Below are 15781 nucleotides of genomic sequence, written 5' to 3'. Positions count from 1 at the left end.
CTTAGGTGAACAATCTTCTGCTGGCCAGTGTGTAATCACCAACGCCGTCAGAGGCTCCCGGCGACTACGCCACAGGATGCACAGCCAGCAGGTTACGCTGCTTAGCAGACTTGGACCCAGATGTGACATCTGATTCCTGGCAGTTCCATTCACTGCCATTTTCCACCCCACTTAGCTCACAATGTCAATATTTGCCTTTCAAATAATGCAAATAACCCAGGTGCTGTCTAGTAAGGCGGAGGAGGGAGGTGACGAGCGCACAAAACCCTCTCTGTCTTTTGTTCTCCGCTTCCCATGTAACCAGCTCTAGCTATTGTTATCAGAGCCACTGTCACTGATCCACATTAATGCACCTGTAATCCCCACACCTCTCCAGCCTGGCCTGCGGGGGCGCAGAAGAGCCCATCTAATGACAGAGCGTTCTCTGCCCAACCTGTGGTTCTCCAGGGGTTGTGAAACTACAAGTCCCAGCATGCTTTGCCAGTAGATGGCCAGGCAAGGCATGTTGGAACTTGTAGTTTCACAACCCCTGGAGAGCTACAAGTTGCTCAAGCTGGATAAACGTGAAAGAACTCACACGTGACCTGTGATACCCATCAGTAGCACCATTAGTCCTTGTAACACCGGAGTTTCCTAATGACCGACAATGATGACATGAGGGCAGACTGGTTATACGTTGTATACCACGGTCCCACGTATCACCATAGCTGGTGGTTTCAGTGTTTACAGTTTTAGGGAAATTCGGGTTTTAGAATATATAGATCGTAAAAGAGAAACACTCCTATAATTCATCTGTTTTTATTTTAAACAAGACAAGGGAGGAAACAAGTAAAAAAGTGGAGACGTTGCCTATAGCAACCAATCAGATTCTAGTTACCATTTATTTAGTACATTCTACAAAATGACAGCTAGAATCTGATTGGTTGCCGCTACAGGCAACGTCTCCACTTTTTCAAAGCCGCCGTTTAGTAAATATACCCCCCCTGTCTCTCCGCCACACTTATCCCTCTCATTTCTCTCCACGCTGGCGAGCCATTTCTGCGCCGGTGACGGGAGCAGCGGATCGAAGCCGCCGTGTCGATCTGCTGCTCGTACAGACGCACATATTATATATATATATATATATTATATATATATTACACAGGATGCTGAGAATTCCGTCCAGCATTCCGTACTGGAGAGGGGTCTGTGCAGAATATGCCCATGTATAGAATTATTCAGCCCTGCATAAAGTTTAGGGCAGGTCTGGCCAACCTGCGTGAAACTACAAGCCCCAGCATGCTTTACACGTAGATAGCAGCCGATAGCCGGCAAGGCATGCTGGGATTTGTAGTTTCACAACACCTGGACAGCCGCAGGTAGCTGCAAAAGGAACGGGTACTGAGCATTACATCTGGCAGAGAGAGCCGGAGGAGTGGTGTGTGTCTTATAACCAGAATTCCACGCTCCCAGTTGTAGCTAGAAGACTTTGACCTATAAACTCTAAGGGTTTGAGCTTGTTCGATGTTCATTTTATCTTGAACATTACTGTGCTTGCGGAAGGCAGTTTTGCATGTAAAAAGGTTGAAACACACTGTACAACGCAGCCAACTGTGCTTCGCTCTAAATACCGAGGTGCAGATTCAGTCCACAGCGAGGGGACGCTGGACGTCACCTCACCGTCCGGATGTGCACATTGCTGGTAAGGAATCTCCGCCAGCGGATGTTTCAGCCTCATCATCATCATTTATTTATATAGCGCCACTAATTCCGCAGCGCTGTACAGAGAACTCACTCACATCAGTCCCTGCCCCATTGGAGCTTACAGTCTAAATTCCCTAACACACACACACACACACACACACAGACAGAGAGGGAGAGACTAGGATAAATTTTTATAGCAGCCAATTAACCTACCAGTATATTTTTGGAGTGTGGGAGGAAACCGGAGCACCCGGAGGAAACCCACGCAAACACGGGGAGAACATACAAACTCCACACAGATAAGGCCATGGTCGGGAATTGAACTCATGACCCCAGTGCTGTGAGTCAGAAGTGCTAACCACTGAGCCACCGTGCTGCCCCAACATCGTCCTCGATGTGTTTCCGCAGACTTACGGAGACACGTTGCGCTGAATTGAATCCCCCCCATTAGTCTAAAGTTCCAGAAGTTTTCAAACTTTCCAAACAGTTCGACGAACCACTTTCACCCAGTCCGGAGCACCTCTGTCCGGCCATGTACCAGCATGGCGGACTGTCATCAGTACCTAGGACACACATTCTTACCCCCGTGTACCGTCCCCTGCCCCCGGCAGTCTCACTCTTTATAGACAACGTTCCACGCTCAGTACAAGTGAGGTCAACAAGGATCTTGTAAAGTACCAGCGATCTCACAGGACCTGCAGGAAACCAGTTTGCCCATTATATATATAAGTAGCAGAATGGAACCAGATTACTGTCTCTGGGGAGTGATACTTTTAAAGCAGGAAATTCATCCAACGTTTTCGTCTTTGCTCTTGTTATTAAGCTATGTGGTCTACTTACGGCGCTATTACACTATTATAGCAATATGTAACAAAATTGCCTTTAATTGCTTCATAAATATGCTCCTACTCTGTGTTATTATAATTCCTCCCCACCCTGATACCTCCACAATTGTCTTTACTCACTGACAGCGCAGCATACATTATTAATGGTGTTTGTGAGCCGAAGAGGCCCGTGTTTACTAAACGGCGCTGATGGCTGGTGTCTGCTCAAGCTGAGGACTGTGTTGACATGTCAGGAAACATATTTCCTGCATGTTCCTACAAGACATGGCTGACACACCCGCACGTATGCAGGACTCCAGCATGAGAAAAATGTTTTGTACACGAGCGGGTGCAAACTACACTCAAACCTCAGAGGAGGCCAACCTGTAGGCTGAGGTGGTAATAGCAACATGTGGGTGACACGGTCATCTTCTGTCTGCTAATGTAATAATCTGCAGAATATATCACTGTGTAGCTGTCAGGAGGTAGATGGGACAGAGCAATGTTCTGCAGATCTCTAGAGAGGTCAGTAATGTAATAATCTGCAGAATATATCACTGTGTAGCTGTCAGGAGGTAGATGGGACAGAGCAATGTTCTGCAGATCTCTAGAGAGGTCAGTAATGTAATAATCTGCAGAATATATCACTATGTATCTGTCAGGTGGTAGATGGGACAGAGCAATGTTCTGCAGATCTCTAGAGAGGTCAGTAATGTAATAATCTGCAGAATATATCACTATGTATCTGTCAGGTGGTAGATGGGACAGAGCAATGTTCTGCAGATCTCTAGAGAGGTCAGTAATGTAATAATCTGCAGAATATATCACTATGTATCTGTCAGGTGGTAGATGGGACAGAGCAATGTTCTGCAGATCTCTAGAGAGGTCAGTAATGTAATAATCTGCAGAATATATCACTGTGTATGTGTCAGGGGGTAGATGGGACAGAGCAATGTTCTGCGGATGTCTAGAGAGGTCAGTAATGTAATAATCTGCAGGATATATCACTATGTATCTGTCAGGTGGTAGATGGGACAGAGCAATGTTCTGCAGATCTCTAGAGAGGTCAGTAATGTAATAATCTGCAGAATATATCACTGTGTATGTGTCAGGGGGTAGATGGGACAGAGCAATGTTCTGCGGATGTCTAGAGAGGTCAGTAATGTAATAATCTGCAGGATATATCACTATGTATCTGTCAGGGGGTAGATGGGACAGAGCAATGTTCTGCAGGTCTCTAGAGAGGTCAGTAAAGGGGACATAAAGGAACTATGATAATAATATACATTTACAGCAGGCAGTCACCATGTCACTCCAGGGGAGGGGGGGGGGGTATAAGGGGGGGTTGGGGTATAAGGGGCAGTTGTTATGGGACACAGCAGATAACACCATACACATCTCATCATACAAGCAATGACCACAGATACCAAACAAAGAAACCACAACAGACACAGACACCAGCCCTGGGGCGAGCGCTGGATCAGATCCTACAATCTGCTGATCTGTGACACAGGCCGTATGGCTCCTATAGTGACACTGAGTATGACTGAGCACAGGTAACACTACACAGGTGTCTACACTGCAGAACAGTCCTCCCAGGCTGAGGGTCACTCACCTTGTGGAGAGTCTCTGGTGAGAGGAGAGAGGCAGAGCTGCTGTCCCTGCGCGTGTGACTGAGGAATGAGGAAGACACAGAAACTACAGCTCACTATGCCAGGTCCCAGCCTCTCTTAAAGGGCCAGCACCCACACACAGCAGTGTGTACAGAGAGCAACACAGCCTTCTAGCATAACAACATTACACAGCAGTGTGTGCAGAGTTGGATAACAGAGAGCAACAGAGAGAGAGAGCAGTCTACCAGCATAACAACATTACACAGCAGTGTGATAACAGAGAGTAACAGAGACAGGTCAGTCTACCAGCATAACAACATTACACAGCAGTGTGATAACAGAGAGTAACAGAGACAGGTCAGTCTACCAGCATAACAACATTACACAGCAGTGTGATAACAGAGAGTAACAGAGACAGGTCAGTCTACCAGCATAACAACATTACACAGCAGTGTGATAACAGAGAGTAACAGAGACACAGGTCAGTCTTCCAGTGTAATAACGATACACATCAGTATATACAGACACTGATAACAGAGAGTAACAGACAGTAACTCATCAGCAGTCTCCCAGTATAATAACGACACACAGCAGTATATACAGACACTGATAACAGAGAGTAACAGAGACAGTAAGTCACCAGCAGTCTCCCAGTGTAATAACAATACACATCAGTATATACAGTCTGATAACAGAGAGTATCAGAGACACAGGTCAGTCTTCCAGTGTAATAACGATACACATCAGTATATACAGACACTGATAACAGAGAGTAGCAGAGACAGTAACTCAAAAGCACGATCTCCCAGCGTAATAATGATTGACAGTGGTATATACACACACTGATAACAGAGAGTAACAGAGACACAGATCAGTCTCCCAGTGTAATAATGATAGACAGTGGTATATACACACACTGATAACAGAGAGTTACAGAGACACAGATCAGTCTCCCAGTGTAATAATGATTTAGAGCGGTATATACACTCACTGATAACAGAGAGTAACAGAGACAGTAACTCACCAGCCGTGTCACGGTGCAGCCCACAGGACCATGTCAGGTTACCTGTGTCAGTGTGATGTCTGGGTGACTCACATCCCCTGAGATAAGACCCTGGCACCGTATATTACAGTATAATCCAGTATATTGCTCAGAGGGGACGGACACACAGGATGTGATCCGCTCTCAGTCAGATCCCTCACTGAGACTAATCAGCTGCAGGAATGTCCCTGAGGTTAGTCAAGGGGAGCCCCGCCCACAGGGGCCACACCCCCAGGGGCCCACCTGTCTAACCTCAGTTATTACCCTGTGCACACCGTGACCCCTCCCACAGCAATAAGTCCTTTTATTAGATAACCCCATCTAAACCCTAAAACTATGCACCCGACAAACCCCTCTCCACATACGATGTGTTAGAGTAATCCGGGCCCCTCAGTGTCCATTGGGCCCTAGGGGGTCTGGCTGTGATTGACGCCCTGCTTACAGATACACTATACCCCTTTATTATGGCCATTTAACATTCTGCCTCCTCTATTTGTATTGTTTGCAGAAGTCATCACACCCCATTAATGGTGTCAGGTAAATCTGTGACCCCAGGACATTGATTAAGACGCTGTCAGAGAATTTGGACTGTGTACTGTTATCAGGTCAGGAAGCCCCTGGGGCAAATACCATGGAACTTATAGTCTAGTCTGTTTGGGAGACCTCCTCCCCCCTTGTTGCTTTCAGTCCCTCATCACCCCGGGGTGGAGGAGATGATACTGATCCCTCTTACCCCCTCTAGGTGTAGATAGACAGAGACAGACGACAGACAGTGATCTGCCTCCCAGCTGGGCTGGTAGTGGCTGCGTAATGCTGTAAGACTGTGATACTGTATGCGTCAGCCCAACGTGCCCGTATTTATGTTACACATTCACCAGGTAATGATACCTGTGCGGGGTGACGTCACTTGGTTCTAAAGGCCGGTAGTTCACAAGGTCGCAGGAAAAGCCGTAGAACCGGTTACAGTATTTCATTATGGGATTTGCAGGCTTATACTGTATATACATGTACGGTTATATTACACGTTGTGTTTACACTGGCTGATTTGTGGCTATTGTCCTCTGTTATCAGCTCTTTCAGGCTGGGGAGAGATTAATGCTTGAATGGTTCAATGGGACAGGAAATCTGCTGTCGGTAGGAGAATACCCCACCCCCAAATAACACGTTTTACATAGGGGTTCTTTAAGCTGTGTGCATGGACCGCAGATCCCAATCCAGAGTTTTCTGATAGGACCAATTAATACTGATTGTAATAGTCAATAATGACTGTATTGAGGGGGAGAGAGGGTGACAGAGGTGTGGCTCTGGGATTGAAATTGTCACTGATATTTTGGTGCCAAAATGAAGCCCAATATCGATCCTATTTGGGATCAAATTATTTCGTAATTTTCTGAGATTCTTATTGAACGTTTTGGAACATGAGGTCGTAAAATGACCGCAGTCAGCCTGTGTGCGCTGCTCTCTTTCCACCACATTAAAAGCATATTGTCAACTCTCCCGGAACGTCCAGGAGACCTATCGAATTCTAAGAATGATCGCGAACTCTCGGATCCCGCCCACCTCCCTAGGGAAGTAGGCGAGGCTTTATGGCGTGATTGTATTATCAGCCAACAGCCACCATTGAGCACTGATTGGCCAGAAGTACGATGACTATATTAGCATCTTCGTACGCCTAGTTCCGACAACTTGATGACGCAAATGGCATCACCAAATCTCCCCCTTTTCTTCCTATACCCCCCACCCCCTATACAACTCCCGGAAAGTGGGATGCCAACCGTTGGTGTGGCGCCATTTTATTTAGAGAAAATGGCTCCATGTTCTTATATAATTAGGTCACGTTTCACCCCTGTGTCCCAGGAATTGTCACACAAATGTTTCTTTAGAATAAAGTCAGTTTTGTGTAACTTTGTCATTCAGTTTCCAAACTCCCCCCCCCCCCCCCCCCCCACTCCCCGTCTCACTCATAACATGATCTGAGGTAAAAAAAAATGGAACTTGCGGAGTGGGACAGCGGTCTCCGAACATTCTAGAAGAAAACAGGAACTGACGTAACCACAGAGACATTTACTGTCATTCTTATTTCAGCGCCGTGGATATATCGGCAAGAATTCTGGCCCCAGAGCGATGGGACCTTGGTAACCTCCAATGGAGCGGGGACTGAGGTAAATAAACGGCCTTTGTACAGCGATGTGTAGTATGTCGGTATTTTATAAAATAAAGCATAAGGCTGGGTACACACTGAAGCGTTTTCGTCCAATAATCGGGCAAATCAGCCGACATACGACCGTTCGGTCGGAAGTCGGGTTAGTGTGTATAGTGACACGATGGTCAAACGTCGTCCCAAAGTGCCGATCGTCGTTTCATTTGGTCGGTCGTACTGTTTAATATTTTCCGACCAATCACCGACGGATCATGTAGTGAGTATGCACTCATGCTGACGATCCCCACAGAGGTTACAGAGTCGGGCTCTTTTCTTGCTAGCGATGAATGTCCTGGTGAATAAATGCAGAGAGCGCTGTAGAAGGAATAATTCATTTGTTGGTTCTGAGACAGAATGTTCCGTTTCAGAGTCACAGAAGCTAACGAGATTCGTTAGGACCTGTAGGTGGCTATAACAAGGCGGTTTAATGAATGAATGAATATTGTGCTGTCATTCTCTGAAGACTAGAGGACCAGATGAAGAGCACAGATCTGAAGGTAAATCGTGTCAGGGCGTACAGATGAATCGTCAGACTGATCGGACCTTCAGTCGTAGGTACAATAGTTTGAGATAATACGTCGGTCGGATGATTCTAGCCTAAGATTGGCCACACAGATTCAGGACTCCGGCTGAGACGTCACTGGGATCGGTTAGTGAGGTCATATGGTGACCCCACACCGGATGATAGCCGTCATTTGCCAACATGTCCATACGATCGCCATCAACCATCGCGGCCCTCCTGGGGAATCAGATAGTTGCCCAATACTAGGGCCAGCGCAGCCAGGGTAATTGATATTATATAAACAGTAGGTATTGTCTCATTGAGGTGTCTGGGGCAGCGGGCTGTGTTATAACGCGGATTCACCAACAAGAATAAATCTGCGTGACATACACACAGAGTCACAACAGCAGCCTCTGGTCGGCTAGGGTCTGGCGTGACAAGTGGAGCACTCCAGGGATTAAAGACCTCCATTGTTTCCGCCTGGGCCTCCGCCATCTGCCTAAGAAAAGAGGGTCTGTGTCGTGTACAGGAATGTTCTCTGCACAGAACGTTCTCAGTGCTATACAAAGAGGACAACAAATCAAGGGATGGGACGCAAGAAACACCAGAACCGCAAGAGCTGACGCTCTGTACACAGTCTCGCACTGATCTCTGTTGGCAGGTGGAACTGTGCATAGATCCATATAAAGATATTGGTCTCTTCATCGAGCACCAATGTGTTCATGATGAAATACACACTGGGGATATTATATGAAAACATACTCAGGTAAGAGATACTGCGAGCGGCAACATCCAATCATACACTGGATTTCATTTTCTAAATTGGACCAGAACAATTGCAGGCTCTGATTGGTTGCTGAGGGTTATAGCGCCATTTCTGTCTTGTAACCCCTGCGCCAGTTTTCCTAAGTGTATCCTTATAGTCTTGTGTTACCAGATATAGAGCCGTGCGCCAACGCTGTGCGTGGTACTCGCCCGTTACACGTCGTAATAATTAGGTTTGTAGTCGTATGTTGTGCAATTCAGCAAGACAGAAACATGACTTCTAGCACCTCCGCAGAGCAGTCTATTCCATGTTCATACAGACATATATTGTGGACATTTTTTATCTATCTATCCATCCATCTATCTCATATCTATCTATCTATCTATCTATCTATCTCATATCTATCTATCTCATATCTATCTATCTATCTATCTATCTCATATCTATCTCATATCTATCTATCTATCTATCTATCTATCTATCTATCTATCTATCTCTCATATCTATCTATCTATCTATCTATCTATCTATCTATCTATCTATCTATCTATCTATCTATCTATCTCATATCTATCTATCTATCTATCTATCTATCTATCTATCTATCTCTCATATCTATCTATCTATCTATCTATCTATCTATCTCATATCTATCTATCACATACCTATCTATCTATCACATATCTATCTATCACATATCTATCTATCTATCCATCCATCTCTCTATCTCATATCTATCTATCTATCTATCTATCTATCTATCAGATATCTATCTATCACATATCTATCTATCTCATATCTATCTATCCATCCATCTCTCTATCTCATATCTATCTATCTATCTCATATCTATCTATCTGTCTATCTTATATCTATCTATAATTCTCATATCTATCTATCTATCTCATATCTATCTATCTATCTCATATATATCTATCTATCTATCTCATATCTATCTATCTCATCTCAATCTATCCATCCATCTCTCTATCTCATATCTATCTATCTCATCTCAATCTATCTATTTATCTATCTCATATCTATCTATCTATCCATCTCTCTATCTCCTATCTATCTATCTATCTCATATCTATCTATCTAATATCTATCTATCTATCTGTCTATCTATCTGTCTATCTATCTTACAATCTATCTATCTCATATCTATCTATCTATCTATCTATATATCTATCTATCTATCTCATATCTATCTATCTATCTATCTATCTATCTATCTCTCATATCTATCTATCTCATATCTATCTATCTATCTATCTCATATCTATCTATCTCATCTCAATCTATCCATCCATCTCTCTATCTCATATCTATCTATCTCATCTCAATCTATCTATTTATCTATCTCATATCTATCTATCTATCTATCTATCTATCTATCTATCTATCTATCTATCTCATATCTATCTATCTATCTATCCATCCCTCTCTCTATCTCCTATCTATCTATCTATCTCATATCTATATATCTAATATATATCTATCTATCTGTCTATCTATCTCATATCTATCTGTCTATCTATCTATCTATCTATCTCATATCTATCTATCTATCTATCTATCTATCTATCTCTCATATCTATCTATCTCATATCTATCTATCTATCTATCTATCTAATATCTATATATCTCATATCTATCTAATATCTATCTATCTATCTATCTATCTATCTATCTCATATCTATCTATCTCTTATCTATCTATCAATCTCTTATCTATCTATCTCTTATCTATCTATCTATCTATCTATCTATCTATCTATCTATCTCATATCTATCTATCTCATATCTATCTATCTATCTATCTATCTATCTATCTCATATCTATCTATCTATCTTTATACCCATAGCAGTTTCATGTCTTGCAGGACAAATTCATACATTAAACGTTAGCTCACAATAAGAGGTAACCAAAGACACATAAGGAACGAGGCTCTGGCCCAAAGAGCTTACAATCTGAGCACAGTATTCCTTAAACAGTAAACCTCAATCAGAATTGATATAATGTATAGGTCACCGTTCCTATAATGCTGGCAGCTGTGCGATGTCACAACAGGATTTTGTTCTTGTACAGACACATTATGTACAATGACGTGGAACAGAAGGTAAAGGTGGTCCTGGCCCAAGGAGCTTACAATCTAAGAGACGAAGGGCACACCTGATACATGAGGTCAGGGGATAAACAATTGTAGCTGCTGATGGGGACAGTGATTACGTTGAAGTCACCAAGGACGAGGTGTATATGTTGGAGGAGGGGATATATGGAAGAAATTGGGGTATAGGACTAGGGTGTATGTAATGTCTGCAGCGATGTGAGTGAGGGTCCGGAATCTAAATAATGTAGACTTCTAAAGCCTTTAATCCATCACCAGGTCTTCAAGAAAGACCAGTTCGAGAACAATTTTGGTCGTCTAACGCGTTACTCAAATCTGGTGATTGTACGGTTCTCTTAAGCGTGTTGCTGTCTACTCGTCATTGAACTGGAAGCAGTTTCGTCTGCAGCTAATGAAAGCTATGGGTCTTCTATAATTTAACATTTCATTTTGGAATAGTGCAGCATGGTGGCTCAGTGGTTAGCACTTCTGCCTCACAGCACTGGGGTCATGAGTTCAATTCCCGACCATGGCCTTATCTTTGTGGAGTTTGTATGTTCCCCCCCCCCCCCCCCCCCCCGTGTTTGCGTGGGTTTCCTCCGGGTGCTCCGGTTTTTTCCCACACTCCAAAAACATACTGGTAGGTTAATTGGCTGCAATCAAAATTGACCCTAGTCTCTGTCTGTCTGTCTGTGTGTGTATTAGGGAATTTAGACTGTAAGCTCCAATGGGGCATGGACTGATGTGAATGAGTTCTCTGTACAGCGCTGCGGAATCAGTGGCGCTATATAAATAGATGATGATGATGATGCACTTTAAAACAGTCATGATAGCGAGATTTTTCAAAACTGTTCGGGCAAAATATTCTCCTCGTTCCGCATGTGCCCACGAGACTTTACGCATTTCGGTGATGCAATTCCAATTCCTATCCCAACCCCATCGCCCAGCAGAAAAGCACAACGGCTGTCGTCTACAGCCAAAGGGAGACCTTGTCCACGGCCATGATCCTGTGGGCAGGATGCTACTAGCTTCATTCAGTCTTTTCATCTCCGTCCCTCTGTGCACAAGTCATTTCCACATCAGTTTCCTCCACGGCCTCTATATCAAAGGGATAAGTATCACAAACTATCTTCAAGGCACGTTACGGCTCTCCCTCACCGCACTTTAGCCTTTGTGGTGTGTGAGATACAGGAAGCGTTTGATATTTGTCTTTATCTCGCTTGCAGATTAGTGTTTGATGTGTTCTCGTTAATGACGGACTGGTGGACAAGCTGGATTAACGAGATGCGATCATCAAGTGTGTTTTGCAGTTACGGGTTAATGAGCGTAATGGTAGAAACGGCACAGCCAGGGTCTGCAAGAGCGGCTCCCCCCAAATCCTGACCTCATAAACTGGTTACAATCAATATTCCCCCAGATCTGGTTAGGTACGTTCTCACCTCCAGAACAGGGAAGATTCAAATGTCCATATTAACATCTGTCTAAAAGTGGTCACACAAACATACGATATATTTCTTCCAATGCCATTGTTTAACGCAATATCGGTCACTTTCTGTTCAGGGCTGAATTATAAACGACTGTCTATGAGAAACCATAAGATTTCGAGATTTTTTCGTATCTCTCTGCAATTGTTTGTCTTTAATTTAGCGATTGTACCTACTGGAGTGTTGGGAGAGGGCCTTGACAAGGTGTTTCAAGGCGAAACGGGTCGTCACGACCCGACCTCTGTGCAATGAGGTCTGATAGAAAAGTCTCTTATTATTCAGCTATTTCCATGGTTACAGCAGTTTTGCAAACTGTACAGAAACTTTCCACGGTCCCTGACCGAAAACCGGGGGCTAAAAATAACATTACAGCCTAAAAACAGATTTCCACCAAAGACCCCATAAAATTGCATTGGCTGCAATACAGGATTGTCCCGATGGAGTTGGGATATTTTGGAGTACACGTGTTTATGGTACAGAATCTGTGCTGGTCTTCTACCTCCCATTTGCGTGTATCGCCTCTGGCATTAGGGAGTATCACCTCTCCGGGGATTGCGGCCATGGTGATTATAACAATCTCTAGCGGATTAAAATGTGGGTAATCCCCCGGTGGACTAAAGGTCTCTCCTATATTATGTCCTATTTGTTAATTAGATACACTGTCTAACAGAGCGTATCTAACACTTACTTATTCTGTAGCTTCTAAAGCGTTTTGAATGGGAGCCTTACTCTGCCGTCTACGTATTTCTGACCCCAGTACCGCATACCCCCCCCCCCCCCCCCAACATTTAGAATCGCAAAAACGGGACAAAATAAGCCCTGCCCCCGTGCAGTCCAAACTCCTCCCACAAATGGGTAAATTTACTTAAAAATTCCTGTTCAGCCCACGCCCCTTTTTTTACGGTCTGTGAATCTGGATGTCCTTCCAAAATCGGCAGCATTGGGAGGTATACACCCTGTCATCGAGTTCTGACTATGTATCATGAAAGAGTAGGTGCTAGATACACTCTGTTAGAGAGTGTATCTAGCAGATGATTAGGACGTTGACTAGGGGGACAATTGGTAGCTTATTTTAAAAGGAGCAAATTTGCTCCTGGACAAACCATGGCGCTTTGCAGGGGGTACAAATGCATCTATGCATTTAGAGTTGATCTAGGACATATCGCCTCCAAAACTCTAAATCTATATTTCTCCCCCCTGTAGTGCAACGTGAGTTTGCCAAGTTGAAAATTTGTTCATTTTGTTGCTTTCCTCCTAGATTTAAATGAGGCCCTTAGGGTCTGTTTTGCATATTTAACCCCGCGCACACAAACATCTGCGGTTCGATTTATCCTTCAAGTACTTGGAACATGGGTTTGTATAGGAGACAGAAGACATAACTCAGGATGTCGGTGTGAACTAATGTCCCGACATGCTTTGTTAGTAGATAGCCTGCTGATAGCTTGCAGGGTATGCTGGCACTTGTAGTTCCACAACACCTAGAGAGCCACAGGTTGGCCAGGCCAGCTCTAGGCTGTTGTTTTGTGCGATACCACATTTCTCTGACTCGTGAAGCCGTCATGTCTGGAGGGGGACGCAGGAAAAGGAGGTTTTATCTTCATCACAAAGGGATTATCGTTGTTTAAACCCCTGTAACATCTGCTCCCTTCAGCTGGGCAGAGAATAACCAGACGCTTTCCTTATGCCACCCCAGGGTATCAGTAAGCCCTCACCACGCCAGTAGGCTGCTGCCTACCCAGCATGCACTGTGCGTTCGGCTCTTGTGCATCCTTGAGATGCGCTTCCCAAAAATCTCTGCGCAGAAACCGACACCAAAGACCGAAATCCATTTTGCAGAAAAAGACAAATAAAGCCTCTTTGAAATTGCCCCCTGAGGGGTAGGACCTGGCCTACATACCCTTAGGTCACATTTGTTGGCGTAACCACTTAATACATAAGACAGGTAAAACATCTCAGCCCCCTTCTGCTACCAATTCATAGACAAGACACCTTACTATAACTCCCGCACATGACACAACCGCGCAAAACTCACATCGATACGCAGCGGTTGTGGAACCACAAGTCCCAGCATGGCAAAGCTTTTTGAACAGTCATAGCCTCTGGCCAGTCCCCCGCTCCACCCTCTCTCTCCCCGGATGTGTTACCGTCATGCTGAATAATAACCTGATAAATGACAGCTTAGTCACCTGTCAGTAGCGGCTCCAGCTGGCTGCCGGCGATGCAGAACACTAGTCGTCGCAGAGCGTGAGGGGGATCCCGCGAAGCCGGCTACGTGGATGATGGGATATCGACAAACGTTCAACGACCGAGGCCGGAAGTCGACGCTCAGGCTGTGGAATCTCATTCATTTATAAATGCAGTGGGAGTCCATTTAAATTAGTCAATTAGAGGGAGTCTCAGACAATAGACAGCCATACAGAGCGGCATCCGGCAAGCATCAGCTCATACGCCCAGGGCAGAGCGCATCTCACTTAACCCCTGAGCAACCTGCACTGGGACTATTGGGGATACTACGCCCCCTACTGTAAGTTCTAAGGATATTACAAGTCACCGTGGACTTCCCTCACCGTATTACAATGACTTGATGACATCAGAACTCCCCGATTATAAGTGATGACATCGTAACTCACCGTTTATACAGATATTAGCAGCATTTGTGCACCGCAGTGCTGTGCTCTTCCCCCGCGTCATTAGATAGCGCTGTATGTCAGTATATCAGTGTGTGTTTTATTATAGTATACACTATATAGGTTACCCCTCTGCATCGTACGCACTAACTTACATATGTTTTACGGCGTACGCACGGCGTTAATATTACCAGTTAAATTGCCACTTACGATGTCTACGACTTGAGAGGCGAAACAGGGGAGGGGCGGAGGAACGTAACCAACGTACAGTAAGTGCGCACCGATGGTTTCAGTCCAGTGTTTGTCGTAAGTGCGCTTGTTTTCAGACGTATCCGTTGAACCCGCTACAGGTCAACGATAGTTGCAGAGACAGAGAGAGGATCTGTGTGCGCATGTCCAGTTCTTGGAACTGGACATGCGCAATTGAAGAGTGAAGAGAAGACCCGGAGACAGCGCTTCCGAAGAGGGGGGTAAGTATGATTTTTTTTATCACTGAAACAGCAGTTTTTCGGAACTGTTGTTCCTGTGCAGGGCTGTACATAAATGTGAGAAGTAGTTCAATCCTTATCATTGCGATAAGGATTGAAAACTACTTTTCACTTTATGTGAATATTGATAAATGTGCCCCATAGTCCTTCAAAATATTTTTACTATTAATGTATATGGGGGGCCCATAGATCATGTTGTATATTGCTCACAGCTAACGGTGAGATCCGCGGTCATGTGACTGCGCAGCGTAACGTACACGGTTGATATATGGGATAATAATAACGTCATTATCAGAATATTAGAAGTCACTAAGAAGTTGGGTGACAACGGCAGCAGGATTATATACAGGTCTTAGTGACTGTTCCCACCCCCACATCCACCAGTAAGGGAGATGTTATGTACATGAAGTGGTTGTTACAGGCAGTACATGGATGATAAGT

The 15781-nt window shown here is 44.5% G+C and overlaps 1 protein-coding gene across 5 annotated transcripts in view; it reads right to left on the bottom strand.

Moving 5' to 3' along the window:
• The window catches only part of SEMA4A (semaphorin 4A), a 55586-nt gene that overhangs the window by 21507 nt on the left and 18298 nt on the right, over window positions 1-15781 (bottom strand). The window contains exon 1 of one of the 5 annotated variants that reach the window (XM_075192927.1): window positions 14412-14634. The exons of 2 other annotated variants lie outside the window; for them this stretch is intronic. In XM_075192927.1, coding sequence (XP_075049028.1) covers window positions 14412-14569 — 158 coding nt within the window. In that variant the 5' untranslated portion in view covers window positions 14570-14634. Of the gene's footprint in view, window positions 1-4122; window positions 4201-5144; window positions 5311-14411; window positions 14635-15781 lie in introns of those variants that run through there. 2 more of the 5 variants (XM_075192931.1, XM_075192928.1) reach the window with 2 other exon arrangements.

This window comes from Mixophyes fleayi, chromosome 12, assembly GCF_038048845.1.
Source record: "Mixophyes fleayi isolate aMixFle1 chromosome 12, aMixFle1.hap1, whole genome shotgun sequence".
In the NCBI taxonomy this organism is placed as follows: domain Eukaryota; kingdom Metazoa; phylum Chordata; class Amphibia; order Anura; family Limnodynastidae; genus Mixophyes; species Mixophyes fleayi.
Note: the sequence above shows the minus strand (reverse complement) of the source record. Positions and strands in the feature narration are given on the sequence as shown.